Source organism: Sus scrofa, chromosome 3 (assembly GCF_054392235.1).
Source record: "Sus scrofa isolate SSC_HxYL_T2T_F1_AM1 chromosome 3, Sscrofa_HxYL_maternal_Yorkshire_Landrace_v2.0, whole genome shotgun sequence".
Taxonomy (NCBI): domain Eukaryota; kingdom Metazoa; phylum Chordata; class Mammalia; order Artiodactyla; family Suidae; genus Sus; species Sus scrofa.
The window spans coordinates 17,169,875-17,197,003 of NC_139385.1; the positions used below are offsets into that span (position 1 = coordinate 17,169,875).

At 50.5% G+C, this 27,129-nt stretch overlaps 2 protein-coding genes across 5 annotated transcripts; one reads left to right on the forward strand and one right to left on the reverse strand.

Annotated features, from left to right (window-relative positions):
• Positions 1-6,500: 6,500 nt before the first annotated feature.
• On the forward strand, positions 6,501-7,806 carry PYCARD (PYD and CARD domain containing). Its single transcript, XM_003124468.6, has 3 exons — positions 6,501-6,806; positions 7,037-7,096; positions 7,445-7,806. The coding sequence occupies exons 1-3, from the start codon at positions 6,533-6,535 to the stop codon at positions 7,699-7,701; spliced, it is 591 nt and encodes a 196-aa protein (XP_003124516.1). The 5' UTR covers positions 6,501-6,532; the 3' UTR covers positions 7,702-7,806.
• A 7,418-nt stretch (positions 7,807-15,224) lies between these two features.
• On the reverse strand, positions 15,225-26,928 carry FUS (FUS RNA binding protein). Of its 4 annotated transcripts, none has more exons than XM_013995581.3 (15): positions 26,840-26,928; positions 25,263-25,287; positions 25,013-25,167; positions 24,016-24,157; positions 23,636-23,820; positions 22,649-22,862; positions 20,999-21,033; positions 19,466-19,498; positions 17,959-18,062; positions 17,490-17,619; positions 16,931-17,032; positions 16,674-16,797; positions 16,289-16,389; positions 15,725-15,872; positions 15,225-15,427 (listed from the first exon to the last, which is right to left on the reverse strand). In XM_013995581.3, the coding sequence occupies exons 1-15, from the start codon at positions 26,850-26,852 to the stop codon at positions 15,388-15,390; spliced, it is 1,551 nt and encodes a 516-aa protein (XP_013851035.1). In that variant the 5' UTR covers positions 26,853-26,928; the 3' UTR covers positions 15,225-15,387. The 4 variants fall into 4 exon arrangements, with proteins under 4 accessions (XP_013851035.1, XP_084871823.1, XP_084871822.1 ...); NM_001287420.1 differs by having other exon boundaries at positions 15,388-15,427; positions 24,016-24,160; positions 26,840-26,852; XM_085015697.1 differs by lacking the exon at positions 20,999-21,033.
• Between the last annotated feature and the right edge of the window lie 201 nt (positions 26,929-27,129).

Here is a 27,129-nt window from a genome sequence, read left to right on the forward strand (position 1 = left end):
ACCAGAAGCAACCCCGAGAAATCCAGGGAAGTTCCCCTTCCCCAAACAGGAGGCAGATGGGGATGAGAGCACATCTGGAGCTGGTCCCTAAAACCATGAGCCACTTCACTTAGGCTCAAAAAGTCAACATCCTGGAGTTCCCGTCGTGGCACAGTGGTTAATGAATCCAACTAGGAACCATGAGGTGGTGGGTTCAATCCATGGCCTTGCTCAGTGGGCTAAGGATCCGGCCTTGCCGTGAGCTGTGGTGTAGGGCACAGACGCGGCTCGGATTCCGTGTTGCTGTGGCTCTGACGTAGGTCGGGGTCTACAACTCCGATTCAACCTCTAGCCTGGGCACCTCCATATGCCACGGGAAGCAGCCCTAGGAAAGGAAAGTAAAAAAAAAAGACAAAAAGTCAACATCCTGAATATGGATCTCACCAGGAGCTCCCACCCTTGCCAGCCTAGGGCTGAAATTTTTGGTCACTAGGAGTGGGAGCCCAGGACAAGCAGGTGATAGTCAACTCAATCCCTTTCTGTAGATGGGCCACATCTGACTTCTGACCCATGGATATGACAGTGATCATAAGCAGAGCCATGGGTCGAACCAGCAACCTCATGGTGCCTAGTCGGATTCATTTCCGATGCGCCACGACAGGAACTCTAGATTATTCAGATTATCGGATTGTGGCGCAAAGGGATTATCAGCATCTTGGGAGCCCTGGAGGACAGGTTCCATCCCCAGCCTGGCACAGTAGGTTAAGGATCCAACATTGCTGCTGCTGCTTGGCTTAGTCTCAACTCTGTCTCAGATCTGATCTGATTGGCCTGGAAATTCCATATGCCAAAAGGTGGCCAAAAGAGAAAAAAAAAGATTATTGGATCATTATGAAGATTCAACAAGCTAATTCACAGAAAGCTTTTAGAACAATGCCCGGCCCAAAGAAAATGTTCAATAAATGCTGACATTTATATTATTACAATTATTTTTACTAAGTGTTCCAGTGAATTCGCCAGTATTGTGAGGTCAATAACATCCCCACTTCATAGACTGGGAAACAGAAGCTAAGAAACTTTTTTTTTTTCTTTTTTGGGGCCACACCTGTGGCACATGGAGGTTCCCAGGCCAGGGGTCTAATCGGAGCTGTAGCCGCCGGCCTACACCGAAGCCACAGCAATGCCAGATCCTTAGCCCACTGAGAGAGGCCAGGGATCGAACCCACAACCTCATGGTTCCTAGTCGGCTTCGTTTCCACTGTGCCACGATGGGAACTCCTAAGAAACTTTAATGATAAACAAAGCATTTACCGTGTGCCAGCCCTGTTCCAAACACTTCATAATTCTTAATCCATTTATAACCTCATAACAACCCCACTGGTTGTTCCTATCTTAACAGGAAGCCATGAGACACAAAAAAAGACTAAGTGACTTGCCCAATGTCCTGGCAGTCTATGGTCCTTGGGCCCCAGGAAACGCAATCTGGCTCTAGCAATCAGAGTTATTATTGTTGGGGGTTGGGAGGGGCATCACACCCAGGAAGCATCTTATCACCACCAACTACTCTGGCTTAGTCCAGGGGGCAAGGAGGGCCTGAGGTGAGACCTGAAGGTTCGTTTCTGCCAAAAGTCAAAGCTCAGAACTGGAAGTTCCTGTCCTTGGCCCGGCAATTTCCATACCCAACAGGCATGACCAAAAAACAAAAAGGAAGCTGTTGTTGGTATGATTAGCCTCCCACAGCCTGAGATTCAGTTTCCTCACCTCCAACTACCATGAGATTGGGCAACTGGTAGATCCTTAATCCATTGTTTTCATTTAAAAATTTTTATTCTTAACCCACTGTAGCACTGTGGGCTAAGAATTCAACTGCAGTGGTTTGGGTCACTGTAGAAGCGCAAGTTCGATCCCCAGCCTGGCACAATGTGTTAAGATTTGGTATTAAGGACTTCCCCTTGTGGCTCAGCAGAAACAAACCCGACTAGTATCCATGAGGATGCAGGTTCGATCCCTGGCCTTGCTCAGTGGGTTACGGATCTGGTGTTGCCCTGAGCTGTGGTGTAGATCACAGACATGGCTTGGGTCTGGCATTGCTGTGGCTGTGGTGTAGGCCAGAGGCTACAGCTCTGATTGGACCCCTAGCCTGGGACCTTCCATATGCTGCAGATGTGGCCCTGCAATGAAAAAAATATATATATTTTTTAAAAAAAGATTCAGTGTTGCTGCAGCTGCAGTGCAGGTCACAGCAGTAGCTGAGATTCCCTGGCCTCTGTGGGAACATCCATATGCCTCAGGTAATCAAACCTGCAATCTCACGGTTCCTAGTTGGATTCGTTTCTGCTGTGCCATGAAGGGAACTCCAAAAATAAAATCTTTGGAGTTCCCCTCGTGGCTCAGTGGTTAATGAATCTGACTAGGAACCAAGAGGTTGTGGGTTTGAGCCCTGGCCTCGGTCAATGGGTTAAGGATCCGGTGTTGCTGTGAGCTGTGGGTGTAGGTCACAGACGTGGCTCGGACCCTGCATTGCTGCGGCTGTGGTGTAGGCCGGCGGCTCCAGCTCCAATTAGACCCCTAGCCTGGGAACCTCCACATGCCACAGGTGCAGGCCTAGAAAAGACAAAAAAAATAAATTAAAAAAAATTAAAATTAAAATTTTTTGATTGACATATAATTGATTTACAATGTTGTAGGTGTACAGCGAAGTAATCCAGTTATATACATATGTATGTACATATGTATTTTTTTAGATTCTTTTTCCATTGCAGATTATTACAAGATACTGAATACAGTTCCCTATGCTACACAATAGGTCTTTGTTGGTTACCTATTTTACAGTAATATGTCTTTTTAGAGATAACTTTGATCTCTTCTGAGTTCAGAGTTTACAGTGTGCTCATAGAGCCACATCCACCTGCCAGGTGTCACTTGTCCTCACTGACCTGGCCTGAAACCACTGCAGGAGTGAGGCTCCCACCTGTATGAGGGGACACTCCTACACTTCCAGCCCCTTGTCCCATGGCTCTCTGTGACATCACACTGAAGTGCTAGCACTTGCTCTGAAGTATGTCAGATGAAAAATCACAGCCTGGGTCTTCGGAGTCTGTCCGAATGCGTGTGACCAGGAATGCGATTGAGGTTGGGTGCTAGGGGCCGGCTGGGCCCAGAAGCAAGGGTCCTGGGTGGTGATAAGCAGAAAGAAGCGAAGGGGCACCTTGTCACACCATGACACACCTCCTCAGTTTCCTCACCTCCAGAAAGCCAGGTGTGAAAAGCCCAGCTTCTCTTCCTAGTCATGACACACACTCCTCCAGGTGCAGCTTCCTGCAGCCCCAAAGTTCCACTGAAACACATTACACTGCTTTTACCTAACCTCATCCAGATGAGATGCAATCAAATGGCCATATGAATGGCCAAGGAAATCCCTGCTCCTTGTAGAGCCGAATCAGGTGACTGTTTTTTAAATTCCATGGATCGAACACCCAAAGCGTCTAAGGTCCTAATAAAAGTGAAATGAGCAGGTTTCTATGGCTCTAGGAGTCTACTGTCATTGCATAAGGGCTGATCGAGGCTGGATCTGTGCCCAGCCCTGTCCCAGGTGCTGTGGATCTAAAAGGGCCCTCCAGGAGCCCGCAGTCTGGTGGGGAAGGCAGAGTGAACAGACACACCGTATGATAAACGCTGTGATCGAGGCATCATGGGGGCATCCAGTGGACATGGCCAAAGAATAATTCACCTTGCACAGGACAGAAAAGTCAGCAGGGACGAGCAGAGGCCAGACTCAGAAGCTAGCCAGACAAGCTGTATTTTCCCTCAGCTACATGACCTTGGGCGAGTCCTTCAACCTGAGCCTCAACCTTCTCACTTGTAAAACAGGGCTAAAATTCCCCATCCCACAAGGACTGTTTTAAGGCTTAGAAATAATGCATGTGAAGGATCACGGTCCATCTATAGGGGCTCAGTTGTTAATTTCTTAAAAAAAGCGACCCTTGGAGTTCCCATCATGGCTCAGTGGTTAGTGAGCCTGACTAGCATCCATGAGGATGCGGGGTTGTTTCCCAGCCTCACTCAGTGGGTTAAGGATCCAGCGTTGCCATGAGCTGTGGTGTAGGTCGCAGACACGGCTCCGATCCCACATTGCTGTCTGTGGTGTAGGCCGGCCACAAGCCTGGGAACATCCATATGCCATGGGTGTAGGCCTAAAAAAAAAAAAGAAAAGGAAAAAAGTGACCCCTGATGCACTCTGGAGGACAGGCAGGAACTCACCAAGCAGACCAGGAGGAATGACAGGTCAAGCAGAGAGCAGCTCCGCATGTGCAAGAGCCCAGAGGCCAGTGGGGCAGAGGGTGCTGCAGAGGAAGCTGGCAACGGCCTTGAAGGCCAAGCCAGGGAGCTTTGACTTGATTCTGAGGCACTGAGGGGTCACAAGTTTCCAAGCAGGGGAGGGACAGGATGTGGGTATGTGGGCTAGGAAGATGAAGCCTTCTAGCACAGTGCACAAACAGAGATTCTGCAAGGACCAGAGGCACCGCAACAGCCATGAGCCCAGGGAACACTGGCTGCTGGACCGCAAGCACCACCCATGGTGAGGATGTCAACACACAGGACTATCCCAACACAGGATGGGCAGCAGGGCCCTGCTACTCTGCTGGAAGCTCTTGCCTCCAATGTATTGCAGGTAACACAGCCTCAGTCATTCTTTTGTTCAGCAAATCTCCACTGAGCACCTACTAGGTCCCAGGCCCTCTCTTGATGCTGGAGTCAGCACTGACCCAGACAAGGTCCCTGCCCTCCTAGACCTCACATTCTACAGGGGAGGCAGATGCCAATAAATAAATAAATGTCTAATATGTCAGGATCACATCACTAGAAGGAATGGTGATTGTTATAACCCAGGTGAGAGAGAAAATGAAGGCTGCCCAATACCCACTTAGGAAGGAAAACCAGGATCCAAACTAGACTGTACACATAACTTCAAGCCCATGGTCTTTCAGCTTCTGGAAGATGCTTTTTTTTAAGGGCCACGCCCATGGCATATGGAGGTTCCCAGGCTAGGGGGTCCAATCGGAGCTGTAGCTGCCACCTACACCACAGCCCCGCAGCTCCAGCCACACAAGATCAGAGCTCCGTCTGCCACCTACACCACAGCTTATGGCAATGCCAGATCCTTAATCCATTGAGGCCAGGGACCAAACCTGTGTCCTCATGGATGTTAGTCAGATTCATTCCTGCTGAGCCACAACGGGAACTCCCAGAAACTGCCACTTTTTGAAGAGCTTATATGTAAGGCACACACTGGCATCTCTCTTGAGCCGCAAGACCCTTCATCCATTACTGACCCCACAAGAACTGAGCACCTACTACAGGCCAAGTACCACTCTGGATCCTGCAGCTAGAACCATGATCTGGACAGGCATATCCAGACTGTCAGAGAAGACTGATGCTAAAGGAACACATTTACCATTTGTCCTAAGTACTACAAGGGCTACAAATCAGTAGCAGGTGTTTTGAACTGAAGGGATTCTCAACCTGGCCTCCCAGAGGAAGTAACATTTAACTTAAGACCTAAAGTCTCCAGTCTGTCGGGCAGAGGGAAGAGAGCGGCAGGTTGAGGGAGCAGCATGAGCAAAGCTTTGAAGCAAAGGAGCCTGGCCTATTTGGGGAACTGAGAGGACAGTGAGGTTGGAACTCAAGAGACTGGGGGGAGGAGCCAGGATGTGGTGCAAGACAAGGCTGGGGAGGTCCACAGGTGGACCAGCCAGGCTTCCCAGCTGTGCTCAGAGCCAGGATTCTAGGCAGTCTGGCCTCTAGCACCAACCCACATCACTTCTCATATGTGGGGTCAAGCCACTGGCCCCAGAGGAGCTATCCACGACTCCCCCTCCAGTTGAGGATTTTCTCAGCCATTACAAGAGTCACTTCGCACTTCCCAAGAAATTCAGCTCCTGGGGGACCAAATCCTGGCCCTCCCTGGAAGCGTCTGGCAAGGTTTCAGGTGCCATCAGGTAGCCCGTGTCACGGGGGACCATTTACTAAGTGGATGAATATTATCCCCACTTGATAAGGAACCTGAGGCTCAGGGAGATAAATCACACACTCATCTCTACCTCTTTTTTACACTTTACTTCTCCCAGTTATGTGGAACTTGGGATGCACGGTTCTGATTCTAAGATCCTATGACACGTGAGACAATGCCAAGGTTCAGAACTCAAGAGACCTGAGTTAGAGCTGCAAGATTCTAAGCCTTCGTGTGCCAATAAACCGGGTTCCTGACCTGTGCTGGCAAATGCAAGCCTGAAGAGGCAGGCACCACTCGGCCCTTTTCCACCCAGGTCTCCTGGGCCCCACCTTCAGCCAAAGGACATGAGCGGGGCGCCCCCAAATGGCCAAGAGTGGATGGGAAGCGGCAGGGTGATTAGGAGCCTTACACTAAAGCGATGGGTGGGGGCAGAGGCAGGGGTGAGAAAAGGCGGGGAGTTCCAGGTCCCGCCCCGGAGCAGACTTCCTGGCAGACACCAGATGCCCTGGGTGAGCGGCAGCCGCTGTGAACGGCTGAGCCATGGGGTGCACGCGTGACGCCATCCTGGATGCACTGGAGAACCTGACAGCCGACGAGCTCAAGAAGTTTAAGATGAAGCTGCTCTCAGTGCCACTGCGTGAAGGATATGGGCGCATCCCACGGGGGACGCTGCTGCCCCTGGATGCCATCGACCTCACTGACAAGCTCGTCAACTACTACCTGGAGGAGTACAGCGCTGAGCTCACAGCGCTTGTGCTGCGTGACATCGGCATGAAGGAGGTGGCGGAGCAGCTGCAGAAGACCCTGCACAAGGGTGAGCAAGCCCCCTCCACACTCTGCTGCAGAGGTCCAGACCCCACCCCTCTCTTCCAGTATCCCCTGGTCTGCACCCTCCTCCCAAGCAGTTTGCCTCTAGGGCACTTTCGCTTCCTGTTCCTCTTATCTTTCAATCAAAGTTTCTCTGTTGCCCACACTCAGTACTGACCTTGGCAGGTGCCCGGGCCCCAAAAGGCTTGGAAACAAGCTTAACTGATTTTCTTACAGGCCCTGGAGCCAAGCCAGCTGGAATCAAAGCCCTTCCCCTGAAAGCAGACAACAAACCAGGTGAAGTCTTCACACCCAACCTCACCTGCCTGGCCCCGCCCCACCCCGCCCCACCCCAGCACAGTCTATCTGCTGTCCCAAGGCCAAGAGCACCAGGAAAGTCCAAAGCTAAGCGAACCCTTCTCCCAGGTCTCCTGGGGCCAAGCCTGGTGGGGAAGAGAAAGGGAGACTGAGTCATCCTCATCCCCGTCTGGGGAGGAGTCCCCGTGGGCTGCCCACCTTGAGCCCAGCCCTTAGGATTGGATTCAGGGTCCTCTCTGGATAAAGCAAGGTGTTCAGGAGGGACAGACCCCAGCCCCCACCCTGGATGCCAGCTCATCCCCCCTCCTCCCTCCCCACCCTCCCCAGCACTGCACTTCGTGGACCAGCATCGGGCAGCCCTCATCTCAAGGGTCACAGACGTGGACGGGCTGCTGGATGCCCTGTACGGGAAGGTGCTGACGGAAGAGCAGTACCAGGCAGTGCGGGCGGAGCACACCAACCCCACCAAAATGAGGAGGCTCTTCAGCTTCACTCCGGCCTGGAACCTGACCTGCAAGGACCTGCTCCTTCAGGCCCTGAAGGACACCCAGCCCTACCTGGTGGCCGACCTGGAGCAGAGCTGACTCGGCTTCCCCAGCAGCGGCCCCACCTACAACCCCTGGTAGTTCTGGCCAACTTACCTGGAGTCTCTGATCTTGTATACATAATATATGAAAAACCAGCTTGGAGTTGGTGTTTTCCTACTTCCAGCCTGGAAGCACATGCAGAGCTAAGCTACACATCCTCATGCCGCAGAGCCTCGGGGGAAGCTCTACTCTCTGCCTGTTCCCGAGCCTGCAGGCTCCCCACACCCTTCCTCTCCCAGTCACCGAGGAATCCTCCCTCATTCCTCACTTGGTGGCCCCTCCACTGCCACCCCAGAGGCTCTGCCCTCAAGACCCACAGTGAACACAAGTCAGCCTTGCAGCCAAGGCCCAAAAGCCAAAACAGAAGTATGCACAAAGGGCCTGGAACCATGGAGGTGGGGAGGCAGATTTACCAGATGATTTGGAAGCAGACACTTCTTTCTTCATGGGGGGGGGGGGATTGTAAAACTAGAGCAACTTTGGGGAGGGGAGGGAGACGAGAGTAACAAGAGCACAAAGCCCCAGGTATGCCCTAGGGTTCCTTCTGGCACTGACACGAGCAGGCTTCCCAGTGGCCTCCCACTCCCTCAAAGGGGTGATGGGTTACACTTGGCCCCAAAAACATGCCAACCACAAAAGCAACTTGATGGGATGTGTGCCAACAAAAGAAAATAGTATTTCTTTCCAGAAAGCAACGTTTAGGATGCCTTCCCAGAGGTTATTAAGGAACCAGGACTCTAGGACTACATCTGGAGCATACCTTGCACCCAAAATCTTTCTGGCTTGGAGGGGCTGGATGCAAAAGCAACAGGCAGGCCCCCCAAAAGGCCAGCTATCCCATCCTTAGGAGTCAGCTTCAACACGGAGACCCAGGTGTGAGGGTACAGGGTGTGCCGTTCACAATGACACACTAGCCCAGAACGAACAAAGCTGTGTGAAGCCTTCACGTGGAACTCTCCCTAGACAACATGAGAACTAGCAAATGCAGTTTATCCCCCCACCCACACCCACTGTCTGTGCACTGTCTGATTCCCTATGCTGATTCCCGGATCACCAGGGTAACAGCAGAAAAAGTGGTCTGCTGTAGGAGTTAAGCTACAGAGGAGCTAATGGCCACTGTCAAAGCCACAGTCACTACAGGATCACTTCTAATGCTATTTTAGGACTCCCAGAGGAAAGAGGAGTTTCGCCTAAAGCAGGAAATCAGCCCCAACTCTCAGGATCCTGTGGGTTCGTCTTCCTCTTTTTTTTCTTTTTGGCTGCACCCATGGGCCATGGAAGTTCCCAGGCCAGGAAACAGCAGCTGCAGCAACACCAGCTCCTTAACCCAGTGTGCCGCAGCGGCAACTCCTGTGGGTTTGTCATCTTTAGCAGCCACTCCACAAAATAAACGCTGATGCTCCCCAGGCCACCCTCAATCCTTTTCTACCAAGTATCCTTAAGTCTTCTTATCCAAGCTTTATTCAACCCGAGACATTTATTCACTTATGTTCTGCAAGGACCTTAGCATTTCTCCAACTGAAGTTTTCACCCTTCTGGCAAGAGGAACTGCCTAACCAGAAAACACGACACCTAGAATGTTCCATTAAGGGCAGACTTAGTCTCACTGCTGCTAGCTCTTCAAACACACACCCCAAGGCCTTCTCTTCACTGCCCCCAACTGCCTTCGGCCTCCATGTTTTACCTCCAACAGGCCTCCTGATTCTCCCTGCTTCTACTCAACCACCGAGGGCCTGAGTGATCAAAACTGATTATGGAAGGAATTTCCTGGTGGCTCAGCAGGTTAAGAATCTGGCGTTGTCACTGCTGTGCTGTGGGTTTGATCCCTGGCCCTGGAACTTCCGCATACCGTGGGCAGAGCCAAAAAATTAAAAAAAAAAAAAAAAAAAAGAAACGGACTCACTTCTTCTAACATGAGAACACATGTTCCCGTTCTAGCCTGACCCTGAAGGAGCCCATCCAACCGCTACCTTCCTCTCTGCAAACCCTGGATCCCGACAATGCTCACTCACATGCCATGCCCTCCCACAGGCTGGCCCTAAACTCTGGACTCCTTAAAATCCAGCTGTTGGAGTTCCCTTTGTAACGCAGCGGAAACGAATCTGACTAGGAACCACGAGGTTGCAGGTTCAATCCCTGGCCTTGCTCAGTGGGTTAAGGATCTGGCGTTGTCATGAGCTGTGGTGTAGGTGGCAGATGGAGCTTGGATCCTGCATTGCTGTGGCTATGGTGTAAGCCGGCAGCTGTAGATCTGACTTGACCCCTAGCCTGGGAACCTCCATATGCCGTTGGTGCAGCCCTAAAAAGGCAAAAAAAAAAAAAAAAAAAAAAATCCACCTGTCATAGCGTGCCCACCAAGCAGCCTTCCTTTGGGCTCCAGTGGCATTGTCAGTGTCCCCTGTGGGAGAATAAGCCATACTGTCATGTCTGTTTTCACATAGGACTCTCCATGTGAGTGAGCCCCATAAAAAGACATTTTTTCAACTTCTGTACAATAACTTGCATGTACAAGATAGTAACAAACAGCAGTTACTGTGTCTCTCTAGTGTCTAACAGGATTTTTAAAACGTCAGAGGAACCTAATACTCCATCAAGACATGGAGCCATAGCTAACACTCCCCTGCACAGCAGATCCTTCCAACAGAACTACAAAAACCAGGGCAGCCTGAAGCAAAAGAAACAGTTCTAAGAAACAGCTTCCCTAAGTTCAAAGACTTCTTGGAGGCTTTTTCCTTTTTACCAGGGGGAGAAGGAAGCTCCGAGTTCTACTGGCCACAGCAAGTCGGTCAGAACATAAACTTCTAGAGCCAGAGGACAGATTCAAGTCCCTGCTCCATCTCACTCACCAGTTAGGAGACTTAAGGCCAGTTTGCAGGGCTAACTGAACATAGCTCATCATCTAACAGCGACTGGCCCACAGCAAGTACAGTCAACAAGGACCTCTAGGAGTTCCCAGCATGGTGCAGCAGAAAGGAATCCAACTAGGAACCATGAGGTTGGGGGTTCGACCCCCAGCCTAGCTCAGTGGGACTAGCATCCAGCCTTGCTGTAAGCTGTGGTGTAGATCGCAGACGCAGCTCAGATCTGGCGTGTCTGTGGCATAGGCCAGCAGCAACAGTTCCAATTAGACCCCTAGCCTGGGAACCTCCATATGCTGCAGGTGCAGCTCTAAAAAAGACAAAAAAACAACAAACAGAACAAAACAAAAAAACAATGATCTCTAAGATGTCTTTGTTCCTAGCTCCCCAAGGGCTGAGAATAGCATCTGAAACAATCAACCCAAACCTCTAAGCATCACGAGACAAAAAAGAACAAGCAGAACAGAAGGCAGTGTTCACCAGGCCTCAGCCAATTATAACAAAAACCAATATGCAGGACGCAGCCTTCCATGAGTGACCTTTTTCTTGGCCTCTGGCTTCAAAATGTCCCATGTGCAAAGTTCTGTACAAAACCAAGTTCCCCTTCAAAGAGGTGGTGGTGGAGATAAGGAGTCTCCAGCAGAAAAGGAGTCCTGGCTCTAGAGTGTGCTCCAGAAAAAAAATCTGAAAAATTAAATCAAGTACGTGGCTGAAGCAGCGGCATCGCCAGAGAGCTTGTAGCCCACCTGGACCTGTTCACTGAATTAGCACCCACATGCTAACCACGCTGCCAAGTGACTCATGGACTCAACCTAGACCCCACTGCTAACGAGAGGATTTGGCTCTGCCATCTCAGACTGCACCAGGCTTGCAGCTTTCCCAGGGAGGATGCGCCTTGCTTTCCACACAGGGCAACAGTACACAGGACGGGCCAGCTTCCCCTCAAATTCTGGAACAAAAAAAAATAGCCCCCGGGCTAGACCAGACACGTCCTTAGCCTCAAGGGACTGCAGTGAAGCCCTAAGGATCCTGCGGGGATCAGCTGTAGGGAATCTGCACAATTGCACAACACCGCCACCCTGCGGTGCGGGCAGGCAATGCTGCTACCTGGAAAGGCTGCTGCTTCCCCTACCCAACCCACAGGGCATGATCTCCACCTAGACTCACCTGAGCTTGGCTCCCCAGTACACACAAGGAATCCCCCCTCTTCGATCCCGAAGTCCAAGCTCCTGACTGCAATGCCGACATCGGTGGGCTCTCAACTGTCCTTCCTGTTAAAGGAGCCCTTCTGACTAGCACTGTCACCTCAAGATTTAAGGCTGGAGTTCCTGTTGTGGTGCAGTGGTTAACGAATCCGACTAGGAACCATGAGGTTGTGGGTTCGATCCCTGCCCTTGCTCAGTGGGTTAAGGATCCGGCATTGCCGTGAGCTGTGGTGTAGGTCGCAGACACAGTTTGGATCCTGCGTTGCTGTGGCTCTGGCGTAGGCCAGTGGCTACAGCTCCGATTTGACCCCTAGCCTGGGAACCTCCATATGCCGCGGGAGCAGCCCTAGAAAAGGCGAAAAGACGCAAAAAAAAAAAAAAAAAAAAAAAAAAAAGATTTAAGGCTAAGGCCACAAGCCCAGAAGCCAAGAAAGCACTACGCCCAGACCCAACTTCCTGACCTGTTTGTCAGCTTCTGCCTCAAGAATATTGAGAATTTTAGATCCCATGGTCTCCCAAAGCTCTACCTGCTAACACCGTAAGATTGAGGGCCAAACAATTTCTACAAACCCTGAAGTCAAAGGCACTGGCAAGATCCACTGACACTACTCCCGCGGTTCTTATGCACCAGCACAATGAAGACTGTCTACGTGAATGGGGGTAAGTAAGGGGGGGTGAACAAGGTACTTTTTGTGGAAACCACCTAAATTATTTCAAATTAAAGTTAAAAATGAGGAGTTCCCTTGTGGCACAGCATGTAAGGACCCAGCATCTCGACACTGCTGTGGCTCAGGTCGCTAACTATGGCCCAGGGTTCCATGCCTGGCCTGGTAACTTCCACACGCCTCAAGCCTAGCCAAAGAAATAAAACAAAGTTGAAGACGAAAGGAAAGAGCACTGAGGGCCCAAAGACAGGGAGGCTGAGATTTGGAAAGACTGGAGAGGAATGGCTGCAGATGGGACCTCACCCCAAGTTTAACCTTTCTCGCAGACGAGACCTGGTGACAGAAGCCCTGGTGGATGCCTGATAGGAGACCAGGTGGGAAGAAACAGGCCTGGATAAGACGTACCATGCTTAGTCTCACAGGGGCCAGACCCACCAATGATTTAACCTCAGCCCTTTATCCAAATGACTTGAAAGCCAGCACGTGACTGGTGGGGGAGACAGACAGGGAGCAGAATCCAGGGAGGAAGCAAACAGACCCACAGCACACTTCTCCCCGCCCACAACCTCTTCTCCTAACCTCTCCTTGAGCCTGGCCCCATTCAAAAAAGCTTAGGGCTGCAAGACAGCAGGTCAGTTAAGAATAATGTATTCTTTAGAATTCTGAGGACCAGCCTGAGAGCCTCATCAGAGAAACGTGACTGCCTATTACTGGCCTGGTGCCGACAGGGGAATCCAGCAAGTTAGCGGAAGGCCCAAAGCCCAAACCCCATGGGGTCTCACTTCTGTTTTCTCATCAGCGATGAGCTGGCACCAGAACCAATATTCCCTCTGTTCCTATTTATTCTATCTTCATTCTACCCCTTCTCCTGGAAAAGGCCTCCAAACCGGATCCTCATTTTCTTAGTTTTAAGGGCAAAGCCAAGCACTGGCGCCCTTCAATAGATAAGAACTAAATACTCAAGAGTCCCAGCCAGAGTTCCCACTGTGCCACAGTGGGTTAAGAAACTGACTGTAGCAGCTAGGGTTGCTGCAGAGGTGTGGGCTTCAATCCCCAGCCCAGCGAGGTGGGTTAAAAGCATCCAGCGATGCCTTAGCGGCGGCATAGGTTGCAACCATGACCCAGATTCAGTCCCTGGCCTGGGGACTTCCATATGCCCCAAGTGTGGCCATTCAAAAAAAAAAAAAAAAGAGTCCCAGTGAGTAACCAGGTCTCAGTTTCCACCTCCTTCACCCCTAACAACAAGGACAAAGGAACCACAACCGAACTCTTGACACCAAAACCCTATCAGGTGCAGCACTCAATAAACATGAGACACAGATGCTGCCATTCAAACATCACTGTGAGAAAGCAGATCAAAAACAGCAGAGAGGCAGTCTGGCCACACCACGGACAGAACCACTGCCATATCCTTGGCTATAAATTGGAGGACTTTTCACGTGTACCGAGTTCAAGAGGTCAAACGAAGGCACTGCCTGGAGCACCGCAGCCCCTCCCCACCTGCTCTGGGTAGAGCTGCAGGCTCAGTGGCGGGGGCGGGGGTAAAGCAGCCATTCCTTTCGACGAACCCACTGATCCTGTCCTGCCACAGATCGGAGAACACGCACGCCACACGTGACGATTTTAAACAAAGACAAAAGAGCGCTTCCCACAAGGGGTCCCAGGCCTTCTACAAATGGAGCTTCTGACAACAAAGACCCTTGTTGCTGCAGGCTGGAATTCAGTTCTGTGGAACTAAAATTCAACTGATTAGCAGGCATAGGCATGTTTTCTCAACTCCATCTGAGTTGAAAACAAGGAAAGGCATCTTTAGGGTCAGGAGAGGCATGTGACGTTGAGGGCCACTATTCTGAGGTTTCAACTTACCAGCCCCGCCTTTCCCCTCTCAAAATACCCACAACCACAAGCTCAGCCCTCTGGGTACCGGGAGGCCGTGAACTTGACCCCGCATCTACCCAAGTCCCAACATCAGCAACACTTGTGGAGAAGTGGGTGCCACTCACCTTAAAGAGACAGAACTGCCTCTTACTTTCCCAGCTAACCTTCCCTTTTGCCACCTCTCCTTCCCAAGCCTCTTCCCCTAAAACTTAACATCATTTTAAGACCTAAGCAGACACTACCTCCTTCAAAACAATGGCTTCAAAATGAAATGCTGAGAAATGAAGATGAGGTCAGAAGACAGAATTGCAGCATCTACCATTTGATTCTGAGAACCACATAACTCACGCCCCTCCTGCCTGTGAAGTGAGCAGGGCCGTAACGTATGCCATGAAGTAGGTGCTCAGTTAACTCTCCTTCCTGCAAAAAACCCCAACTGGCTAACTATGTGCTCCCAGCAGGGTCCGTCAAGCTTGAATACTGCTGCGGAGGCAACCTCATCTTGTTTGAGCTCCACCCTCAGAAAAGTGTCAGAAGAGCCAAGAGTCCTTAAAAAGAACAAAACTGCTATCAACAATCAACACGCTAAAACCAGTACATGAACAGATGTAGTAAAAGAAAAAACTTCCATGTGGTCAGACAAATTTGGGGCAACACATCACGTGTTTTCCATTTATCCCTTTCATTCATCCAGTTTTTGCCATGACAAGAAAGTTTAATCTCTTTTCAAGGATACACTTGACCTTTGCGCCCCTGAACCTAGTATCACACATTTTATTCCAGTTCCTGCTAAGCGGGAATAAACCAAATATTCCAGCTCCCACTAAGCAGGCTGACCTGAAAGAAGAAATCCCCACATTCTTGACCTGGACAGCAACCCTCCAGCAGAGTGAAGAGGGGGAAGAGGAAGAAAATTTAACTAAAATGATGGTTTTTAATGGGATCCAGAGGTATGGTTACAATTACACAGAGTCCGACACACAAAACCGTGGGTGATCAGGAGTTGGAAGGTTACAAAATAACGAGGATAACACTGGGTACAGGAAGAAAAGCTGCTCCAGAACCCGAGGAGCCAGGCTAATACGGCCTCTCCCTTCGATCCTGTCTGTGCTCACCCCTGCAAGAAAGAGCATCCATTAGGTCTGAGTTGCCAACCTCTCCACACCCCACTGCCCCTGCTACCCACCCCAAGAACTACCTCCTCTCTACAGGTACAGACTCTAAGTGGGTCTACAGATGAGCAGCCACAGGTAATTTTCCTTCCCTCCTTCCCCACTCACTCTGGTTAAGTCTCAGCTTTCCCATCCAGCCCTCAAAACCAAGCACATTCTCAAAACCTGGACACCCCAAGACCTCTCTTTCCTTTCAATGTGAAGTCTGCTCTACCTTCATTGCAATTTGAAGTCTTACTCACCTGGAGTCCATCTTGCCAGGGCCAAAGCCACCTCTGTCCCCACCACCCCGGCCCCCTCGGAAGCCCCCACGGTCCCCGCCTCGGCCTCGGTAGCCGCCTCGATCATAGCCGCCTCTGCCGCCACGCCGATCATCTCCGTAGCTGCCCCCTAGGAAAAAGGCAACACAATGGATCACATGCCCTTATTGTGTCCCCCAAACCCCACCCTCCCTCTGGCCTCAGTGCTTACACTTTAGGGCTTTCTTTCGTTTTTTTTGTCTTTTTGCCTTTTCTGGGGCCACTCCCACAGCATACGGAGGTTCCCAGGCTAGGGGTCTAATCGGAGCTACAGTTGCTGGCCTATGCCACAGCCACAGCAACATCAGATCCGAGCCACATCTGCGACCTACACCACAGCTCACGGCAACACCGGATCCTTAACCCCCTGAGCAAGGCCAGGGATCGAAGCCGCAACCTCACGGTTCCTAGTCGGATTCGTTAACCACTGCACCACAACGGGAACTCCCTTATACTTCAGGGCTTTCTGATCCCAACTCCTTATCACCAGCTCTGCCTCTTGCTTACCCATATGAGAGCCTCCTGGTCCCCCTCCTGGGCCATCTGGCTTGGGGGCCTTACACTGGTTGCATTCATTCCTCCAAGAGAAGTTCATGTTCTCACACGTGCTGAGGAAGGAGGAAGTGGCCAAGACCTAGAATTACTCCAGTGACCTTACGGATACCTGAGCAAAACGAGGCCTCAGAAGCAAGGTAAAAACATTGTTTCTCAGGAGCAGAGACAGAGACTGCAGGTTAGTGAGCCCAGTCCCCTCCTTCCCACTACAGCTACCTGACCAAGGCCAGCTCCCAGCCAAACCCAGTCCCCATCAGTGTAGCTGGAGAAACACACCCTCTCCCAGAAAGGCAGAAGGCACACATGTCAAGAGGGCGGAGAACCAAATTTCACTCACGGATTAGGACACTTCCAGTCCCCGGCTCGCTGCTGTCCTCCTCCGCCACCGCCGCCACTGGGGAATCCTCCTCGGCCACCGCCACCACTGCCACCACCTCCGTAGCCCCCACGGCCCATGGGTCCTGGTGCAGATACAAGAATGGGTCTGCTCCCCTTCCGAGCCTGCCGAACCTGAGCTTCTTTTCTACACAAACCCTGACCACCCTCCCCCGCCACCTCTCTACAGCAACAGCAGCAGCAGCAGCAGCAGCTCACCTCCTCGCCCTCGGCCTCCACGACCATTGCCACCGCCCCGATTGAAGTCTGCTCGCCGAGTAGCAAATGAGACCTTGATAGGATTCCCCGAGAATTCTTTACCTAAAGGAAGGAGGGATGACTTTTTTGGTGGGCATGTTAATGATGGGAGAAGCTACGCATGTACACGGTGTATGGGAATCTCTGTACCTTCCCTTCAATTTTGCTGGGAACCTAAAACTGCGCTTAAAAAAAGTCTTCACTTAAAAAAAAAAAAAAGAGTCTGGCCTCATTAACTAGGGCATGGGTAATAAATTAAAAAGGATCATCTTGGAAAAAAAAAAGAGGCATGGAGACTTTTGATTAAGACCTGTGGGGGTCCCAAAGCACAGTTGGTACCATCAAGAGAAAAATGCTTTCCTTTAAAAGTTCATCATCTCAGGAGATGTAAGCAAAACCAAGATACACCGGGTTAGCAGACCGTGCTGGACGACGCAGAGAAACCCTCAAAACGGAGCCTGCTTCCCAGAGCTGGCTGCACTTCGCCCGGCCCCCCACTCCACTGCCGCCTCACACACACCATCAAACCAGTCGATCGCTGCTTTCGCAGACGGTGGGTCATCAAAGGAGACTGTTGCCTCTCCCTTCAGCTTGCCTGTTTCCCGGTCCGTGTACAGATTAATCATGGGCTGTCCCGTCTTCTTATTTGTCTAAAGAAAGTAACAGGGGATAACATCAGTTCTCAAGGATACAGCCCTATCACAACCATACCTTCCATCTCAACTTGAAAGCCTCTGCCACAATTGTGTCTCCTTCAACACAAGAAAAGATGGAACAGGATTATCCAGTACAGGGTCAAAAGTTTCAGACACTCCCTTTTTTACATCAATTGTGCCTCTTTGGTAAAAGGTGACTTTTAGAAAATAGCAACGGCTGATGTTCTTTCACATGAAGCAGCTAACTAGTACAAGACTGTTCTTTTCACTGTGGTGTGAAAACCCAGAAGCCTGCGGCACTGATACAAAGCACCCACTCTGCTCCATACGTACCTTAATGATACCGATCTGCTTGAAGTAATCAGCCACAGACTCAATTGTAACATTCTCGCCCAGGCCTTGCACGAAGATGGTGTTGTTGTCTGAATTATCTTGTTCTGCTTGGCGAATGCAGGAGGAAACAGAAGGAGAAAACAAAAAAATTACTGTCTTAAAAACTAACTTCAAGATTTCTTTTTTTTTTTTTTTTTTGCTTTTTTAAGGTCACATCAACAGCATATGGAAGTTCCCAGGCTGAGGGGTTGAATCGGAACTACAGTCACCAGCCTACACCACAGCCACAGCAACCCGGGATCCCTGAGCCATGCCTGCAACCTACACCGCATCTCACAGCAACACTGGATCTTTAACCCACCAAGTGAGGGCAGGAATCGAATCTACACCCTCACAGATACTAGCTGGGTTCCTTTCCACGGAGCCACAATGAGAACTCCCAAGAATTATGATAGTTAGCTTTCAAAGGAATGAAATTCCAACCCAAGCAAGCAATCTATTTTGGTTTAGCTCAGACAAATGAAAGAATTCCCCATCCTTTCTGTTTCGTTGTCTGAGTGCCCGGCTGCTGGCCATTTCACAAATCTTATTTTACGACGCTTTGACACATGCTCATGTTCATTACAGAAACTGCGGCTCGGGAGTGAATCGCCCAAGGCCACACGGTGCCTGTCAACTTTCAGTCGAAGACCCACATGTTAAGAAACCTATCTTAAACTAATCCAGTACACAAACATAATCACAACAAAACATACAGGGTTCGCTTGTGGCACAGCATGTTAAAGACCTGGTGCTGTCACTGAAGCAGCTCAGATGCTGCTGTGGCACAGGTTTGATCCCTGGCTCGGGAACTTCCACAGGCTGCGGGGAGGTGGCTAAAATACAAAAATAAAAAATTTGCTAAGTGCTTCCCTTTCTCCTTTCTTGTTCTCTAATCTGGTCATGATCCACATTTTTTAATTAAAGCCACTGCTTTATGGTCCACACACAGATGTATCATCAACTCCTGAGACCTGTTAGAAATGCAGATTCTGGGGCTCCTCCCAGACCTACCAAACTGCTGGGGGAGGAAATCAGCGTATCAGGTATTTCTTCTTTTTCTTTTCTGCTTTTTAGGGCCGCACCTGCAGTATATGGAGGTTCCCAGGCTAGGGGTCCAATCAGAGTTACAGCTACCAGCCTACACCACAGCCACAGCAATGCCAGATCCAAGCCACATCTGCCACCTATACCACAGCTCACGGCAATGCCAGATCCTTAACCCATAGCCTCATGGTTCCTGGTCGGATTCGTTTCCACTGCACCACGACGGGAACTCCAATATCGGGTTATTTCTGATTCAAGCTCATTTACACATCACTGCTAAGCATAGCTACACCCTAACTCCCTGCCCCAGGTTTTCCTTCTTCTCTACCCCTGCTTTTTCAGATTCCTTTCTGTTTCGAAAACATCCAGAAAAAGTCCCGATACCATCTTAGCCCTTCTTTCGTGCCGCCTGCGGACTTACCAGAGTCATGACGTGATCCTTGGTCCCGAGGGCCTTAAGTGACATGAAAAAAAAACAAAAAACAAAAAACAAGGAGAGAGGAGCCGTTAGTCAACAGGGAGAGACAGACAAGGGAAAATTAACACCAAATCCAAACTTTTGCAAAATCTCAGGTAAGTGCTCTCACAGCCTCACTCCAAACCCTGTCCTGGGTTGCCCGCCCAGAGAAAAGTCCTAGGCAGGTCTGGGCAAGACACAGGCCCCTTTTCTTAAGCTCTGTATGTAACTTGAGTCCCCACAGGGACAACTCCACACTTCAGAAAATGCTGCCTCCCCCAGCTCAGGCTGGGCAATGTCCTCAGCACAGAGTGGGAGGGCCAGGAGGGAGACCCAGTGAAGTTAACAAACCAACTCCGAGCTTGGCCCTGTTCTCTCACCCCAGAGAGAAATGGGCTCGCCACCAGCAATGTGATGTGCATCCAGTTTCTCCAAACTTTAACACCAAAGACACTCATCCCTTGTGGAACAAGTTTTAATTTCATCTTTAGAAACCATTCTTAAAAACCGTGTTGTTTTCCCCCAAAAACCACATGAAAATGATCAGACGTAACAGCTACTGCATTTGTTAAGCACGTCCCAGGGAACAGATCAGAAATCTTATTTCCATAATGCAGCCTCTATTTTTTTTTCCAGAGACCATCTTTGACCAAAGTTTATCTGCATTCACCATATATATTGTACCCATACTCAATGACACCTAAGTCATGAACCCGAGCCTTTGGCTTTAAATGTTGAGACCAATCAAGAAACCTTTTGTTAGTTAACCAAACCAGAAAAGTTCCAGCTTACTGGGAGACTTCTCAAATTTGCCATTTTTCCATGAATTCAGTTTGTGCTCTTTAAGACCTGGTTATTCCCCATGAGCCACACATGCTCCCCAACCTTTCTTGAAAGGAGTCCACACCTTCCTGCCCGGAGCTGGTTTCTACTTGCCCGTCTGAGTTGAGTTTAAATATGCGTATGAAGAATTGCATTGACACCATTCGGTATTATAGACACAGACACCAACGGCACCATCCTCAGGGCAGAGCCAGAATTCACATCCCTCGTCCAGAATTAAACACGTGGAGATTGTTACCTACACACACGCACATACATACACACACACACACACAGCTAGGACACACTGATCAAAAGGATCCTAGAGCCAAGTTGGCACCACGTGTTCCAGCACACACTCTCCGGGTTCTCATAACGGTGGTCACTTAGTGCCAGGTGTGGCAACACTCCTTGTCAGAGGCCTACTAGACACCTCTTATTAACCTGGGTCCAACCAATTTGGTACCAGACGACTGCTGAGTCTTAGCCCTGCCTGCCTGCCTCCAGGTTGGCACACATCTGGCAGCAGGGGGCATTCTACACCACCCCTCTCTGGAGGTGGTTTCTAGACACTTCAAAACCTTTGACACTTAAAACACGCTAAGACATCTGCAAATGAACAATCAGACAAAGCATTGCTGGGAGTTGGGAATTTTGGAAACTCTGTTCACTTACCACCAAATTTATTGAAGCCACCACGGTCACTTCCGCTGGAGAAGACAAGTTAGAAGAAAGGACATGAAGCTTCCAACGGCTACAAAAGGGCGGTTTTTGATTTTGTTCAACATTCCCCAAACATGGGTAGGTGTTTTGGGAAAATGATAATACGAGTGGCTACGAAGATCCATTCCCCTTCCTGACCACCCCTTGTCTGACCTTTGAGCATGTCACACACACGTGTGCCATTTCTGACACGAATGTTTAAGATTGTGCTTTAAAAGGTTATATATCTATTTCCTCTGGAAAAAAAAAAAAAAGACCCATTTTCCTTGGTCGTTTCTTCCGACGAAGCAGATGTTTTTTCCTCTTGTCGTGTGAGTGGTTGACAACCCAGCAGTTGCTTTAAAAACCCTACCCCGATGTACCCAGAAGACATTTCACACCAGGCTGGGGTAGCCCTCAACACATTTTTGTGATTTTTGCTTTGAAAGCAGCAAGCAGACCCAACCCCATTCCATAAAAAGTCAAAACCAAAGGCAAATTCCCCTTAAAGCGAGACAAACCTGGCTAAGCCCTGGCCTAACTACTGAGCTGGTTTTGATCTCTCCCCCCCACCCCCGGGGTCACCCCTTCTACACTGTGAGAAGAGCGGAGTATTTTGCAATGTCACCTTTCATACCTGTGGCACATAAAATGCAGAGCAAGTTAACAGTCACATAACAGTTGTTTTTCTTTTCAAAGTTTTGCATTAAACACACGCACACAACAGAGGTTTCCTTACTTGGTAAGGTTTTTTGAGACTGCCCCCACCCACCTCTGAATACTTACCACATACAAATGCTCTTTTAAAAAACCTACTTTTTTTTCCCCAAAAGGAGGAACACACTGGCATTCCTCCCCCTCTCAAGGGAGACGGTAGGGTCCAACAGATTTGACAACTGTTTTAACATCAAATCTAAGGTCTTACTTCAACTGCAGCGGGAAGGGGAGGAAAAGGTGGTCCGGTGGGACAAGTAACCCGGGGAAGAGGGACAGTGGAGCACATAGGTGGGGGACCACTGGCCAGCGAATTGTATTTTTGTCCAAAAGGTCCGCACACTTCAGACAACCCCGTAAACCAAGTCACACACAGCATCATTACTGTCTGTCAGTCAAATTAGTGCAAGTCAAGCTCGTGGATTCAAATGACTACAGGATACAGGAAGAGAGAGGAGCCAATTCCTGGAAGCTCAAGTCAGGTTAACCACTTAACAACTCCCTCAGAGGACACGTGGGAATACGAGTAACGAGCCTCCCTGTTACCAGGAGGGGGATCATCAGTTTCCTTTGCAGACAAAGAAGCCTTTGCTTCCACGTTCCTTGCCTAGGATATCGAGGACTCCAATCCACATACACCGCTAGGTTTCTCCTTTTTCTTTAGAGAGCAAAGCATCAGGACTCAAATCTCTATACAGAAGTGTGGGCGGAAGTTCAGGCTCCCGAGTTCTCACAAAAATCAAGTGGGGGGGGTGTACGAAGACACGGTCACTGCTTCCAACCAAAGCCCTCGCAAACCCCTAGCATAAGACTAACCATGCACTAAGGGACTAGACTTCAAGGGAGACTCATGCAACCAACCCTCCCCGCTTCCCGCTGCTGTTACTCCCTGGCTCACAAGACACCTACCCCATGCCGCCTCTGCCTCCACGGCCACCTCCACGCCCTCTGGGTTCATAGCCACCACTGCTGCGGTTGTAACCACCACCGCCACCGCTGCCGCCGCCCCGGCCACGGCCCCCACGGTCCTGCTGGCCTCCCCCGTAGCCGCCGCTCTGGTCCTGATTGCCATAACCGCCGCCACCACCACCACTCATGGAGGGCTGATCTTGGCCATAACTACCTGTCAGGAAAGAAAAGACGCTTTTAAATGAGACTGCGCAGTAGCATAAGGCAGTTCAACAATGTCAGGAGAAAAATGACAAGAGACATAAAAATAAAGCTAGGGACTAAGAACCCACGATTTTTGTTGTTGTTTTTTAGGGCCACACCCACAACACATGGAGGTTCCCAGGCTAGGGTTCAAACCGGAGCTACAGCTGCCAGCCTACACCACAGCCACAGCAACAGAGGATCCGAGCCACATCTGGGACCTACACCACACGTTGCTCATGGCAACCACCAGATCCTCAACCCACTGAGCGAGGCCAGGGATCAAACCTGCATCCTCATAGTTCCAAGTCAGATTCATTTCCCCTACGCCACAATGGGAACTCCTACCCAAGATTTTTTTTTTTTTTTTGTCTTTTGTCTTTTTTGTTGTTGTTGTTGTTGTTATTGTTGCTATTTCTTGGGCCACTCCCACAGCATATGGAGGTTCCCAGGATAGGGGTCGAATCGGAGCTGTAGCCACCGGCCTACGCCAGAGCCACAGCAACGCGGGATCCGAGCCGCGTCTGCAACCTACACCACAGCTCACGGCAACGCCGGATGTTAACCCACTGAGCAAGGGCAGGGATCGAACCCGCAACCTCATGGTTCCTAGTCGGATTCGTTAACCACTGCGCCACGACGGGAACTCCTACCCAAGATTTTTAAGAACGCTTTTAGGGTAAGGGTCAAGCAGAATGATTCCTTCCAAGAAACAGGTATGAGATAAAGCCGAAGACACCTTACCTCCGCCACCCCCTCCACCACCGCCACTGCTACTGTTGTACTGGTTCTGCTGTCCATAGCCCTGAGGGGGATTATAGCTTTGCTGCTGTCCATAGCTTTGCTGCTGTCCACCATAGCCAGATTGCTGGCCATAGCCCCCACTCTGGGGCTGCCCATAGCCACTGCTCTGCGAACTAGTACCATAACTAGGGAAAAAGAAAAAGAGTCATGATGCCAGCGTGTCCAAAACGTCCTTTCACTTTCAGTGCATCCCATTCTCTATACCCAACAGATACGGCCCCCATCACTCCTCCTAACGACTCCAACTGCTTAGGAGTCATTACTCCTTACTAACTCGCCCCTGTCTTTCAGTCCTCTCCCCTCTCTCCACAACTCCTTACCTTCCCGAGGTGCTGCTAGGAGCTGGCTGCTGGCCATAGCCAGGGTATGAAGACTGCTGCCCGTAAGACGATTGAGAACCCTGGCCACTACCATAGCCACCAGTTGAGCCATATCCCTGGGGAGCTGACTGTGCGCCATAGCCTGCTACGAGAAAAAGAAAAAAAGTCATGAATTGAGGAATGAGAATAGGTTGATGAAACACTGTATACATCCCTAATGCTACCTACACCTGAAGCCAGCCTCTTGAACCACCGCCAATCACAGCCCAAGAGATCCCTCTCCTTTAACAGCATTTAACCAGCCTGTGATGTACATCTCAGATTATTTACCCTTCAGCACCTAAGGGCAAATTCCACCTCTTTGTGTATCAATGTGATATACAGTATGCTGATTTCCAACGTCTTCAAGCAAATCATTTTCTCCTTTTATTTTTTTTTATGCTTTTTAGGGTCACACCCACAGCATAGGGAGAGTCCCAGGCTAAGGGTCGAATTGGAGCTGCAGCAGCTGGCCTACACCAAAGCCACAACAGGATCACACCCAAGTTGCGTCTGTGACCGACACAACAGCTCACAGCAACGCCAGATCCTTAACCCACTGAGCAAGGCCAGGGATCAAACCGGAAACCTCATGGCTCCTAGTCGACTTGTTTCCGCTGCACCATGATGAGAACTCCCCATTTTCTCCTTTTAAATATCAAAAACTTAAAACTCTTTTCCCTTTAGGGAATATTCTTCCCCAATTTCACTTTCATTCTTAGGGGAAACAGGGAGAAGTGCAGCATAAATCAAAAAATGCAAAGTCAAAGAAAATAAAAGGAAACAGAATTAAGTACTTGGAAAGAACTCAAACTCTAAGTAGCTTGAAGGATCACAGACTGGTTAAGGGCAAAGAAACTGGGGGACAGTTTCAACAGTTCAGCACTGCTTAGGTTTAAGAAAAGCAACATTCAGAAAAAGCAGGAAGAGGAAGGGTGACCCACTTAAAAAGACTCACTGTTCTGGGTCTGTCCATAAGAACTGCCATAGCTGCTCTGGCCATAGCCTGAAGTGTCCGCTGACTGGCCGTAACCGCTGTAACTCTGCTGTCCGTAGGGCTGGTTGCTCTGCTGGGAATAGCCCTGCCCAGGCTGGGTGGGGTAGGCCCCGTAGCTGGAGAAGAAAAGGCAACAACGGTGCTCTCAGGAAAAGACACCTTAGCCACCCTTGCCCCCTACAAACTCTGGAAACCCAGAAATGACACTCACCTTTGGGTTGCTTGTTGGGTATAGTCTGCAAAACAGAAAAATACAATCATATTAACATTACCTTCAGCCACCCCTAAGAGAACAAACTAGAGGTAAAGGCCTCAACTCAAGCCCCAGAGCCCCTAGATGTGAAAATTGACAAGGCAGAAATCCCCTCCTGAAACCCTAGTTGAGAGGGGCAAGACGGCAGACCAAAGTCAAGTTTTCTCACAATAAAGACACACCAAAAAAGCGAATTTCTACCGAGACCAAGAGGCCTTAAGTACTGGAAAAAGCAAGAGTCCTGGTGGACAACTACCATTTTTCTGCAACTTCAACTGATATCCGGAACTGCACAAACTGACTCACATGTTTTCACACCCACTCTATGAGGAAGGTATCCCCAAGAGTCCAACTGAAGCCACACAGCTGCTTGAGCAGAACAGGCTTTATTGCAAGCCAGAAGCAAAAACGTTCCGATTGTAGCCTGCACTTTCTCAACCCAAAGAAAGTCTCAAGATCTGGAGAGAGGCCACCCTCCATCCAATCTTGGAGACAGGAACAGGGGGCTTTTAGTGCAGAGCCAGCTCACCAAGAAGGGAGAATTCTTTGACCCCAAACGACAGAGATCGCCATCAAAGAGCGGTCGCCTCGAGAGGCAAGCCGACTGGTACTCAGGTCCTCAGCCCTACGGCTCCCAACGAGTTCCTATCTCCCCTGCCTGCCTCGGGGCTGCGGGGAGACTTGGCGAATCCAAGGTAACGAAAACGCCACAAGGAAGACAGCACAAGCCTGATCAACTCATCTCGATACAGGAAACAGCTTTCCCCGCAGGAAACGGCAAAAGGATCGGGAGAGGGTGTGGCCTAAGGCGGCCGTTCCTTTCAGTTCCTACCTCCCAAGGAGGAAAATTTAGGCGGGAAAAGCCTCACCCGGTCCCCAAGTCCGTTGGACCACCCCCTAGCCCCCCACCCCTAGCCGTTAAACGGGCGCGCGGTCCCGATCCAAAGCCTCCGCCCCCAGCCGCGTGGCACGCGAGGCGGGAACGAGGAGGTCCCGCCCCTTCCCGAGGGACCCCGGGAGCGAGGCCCACACCGGACGAGCGCCGCGGAGCTGCCGGTGGAGGGTCTCGCGACAAAAAGCAGGGCCGACACGAGGCGGGAGGGGGGTTCGCGCCGCCAGAAAAGGGGGGAGGGGCCAGTAGAGCGCGTGCGCGCACCGAGTGCCCGGATGCAGCACTGCGACAAAGCGGGCCCGAGCGCGGGGCTGGAGACGCGGAGGAGAGAAGGCTACGGGGACCAAGCATTTCCATCCGCGTCTCACGTCCCCAGTCACCAAGAAGAGTTCCTCCCAACCCTCACCTAAAGGAAAGGGGCTGCAAAGGGAAGACCTCCCGCCCTGCGCGAGGCGCCAGCGGAGCGAAACAAAATGGCGACATCGGCCTCCCCCTTCCACCCCTCTCCGCTGCTTCCCGCCAGTGGTGCGGAGAAGATCCTACATGCGATCGCTGCCCGGGCCCCACCGAGAAACAAAAGCCCAACTGGGAGCTTACGAGCTCCAGGGCTGGCGCGCCACCGCCGCCTCGCGCACTTACATACCGTTTGAGGCCATGTCCGCGCACGCGCGCACAGGCCGGCAAGCAACAGAATTCCAACACCGCTGAGCACCGACGCCTCGAGGACTGAGCAGCCCCGCCTCCTGCGTCGAGGTTTATGTACGCCTCCCCCGCCTACGTATCCTGGGGGAATGCACCAAATGCGGAAAGGAAAAGGGGAAGCATGGCCGGACTCCTGCCGCCCTTCAGGGAATATATAGGGTCCTAGCCGGCAGAACATAATTGTTATTCACTAAGAACCATGCAAATAATATATATAGCCTTATTTTTTCT

What these genes read in the sequence shown, in the direction of transcription:
- PYCARD (XM_003124468.6), top strand. Translation starts at nt 6,533, where the DNA reads ATGGGGTGCACGCGTGACGCCATCCTGGATGCACTGGAGAACCTGACA. An exon ending in GCAGAAGACCCTGCACAAGG is followed by an intron (nt 6,807 to 7,036) that starts GTGAGCAAGCCC and finishes ATTTTCTTACAG; the next exon opens with GCCCTGGAGCCAAGCCAGCT. An exon ending in GAAAGCAGACAACAAACCAG is followed by an intron (nt 7,097 to 7,444) that starts GTGAAGTCTTCA and finishes CACCCTCCCCAG; the next exon opens with CACTGCACTTCGTGGACCAG.
- FUS (NM_001287420.1), bottom strand. An exon ending in TGGCTTCAATAAATTTGGTG is followed by an intron (nt 19,499 to 20,998) that starts GTAAGTGAACAG and finishes ATGTCACTTAAG; the next exon opens with GCCCTCGGGACCAAGGATCA. An exon ending in AGCGATCGACTGGTTTGATG is followed by an intron (nt 17,033 to 17,489) that starts GTGTGTGTGAGG and finishes TCCTTCCTTTAG; the next exon opens with GTAAAGAATTCTCGGGGAAT.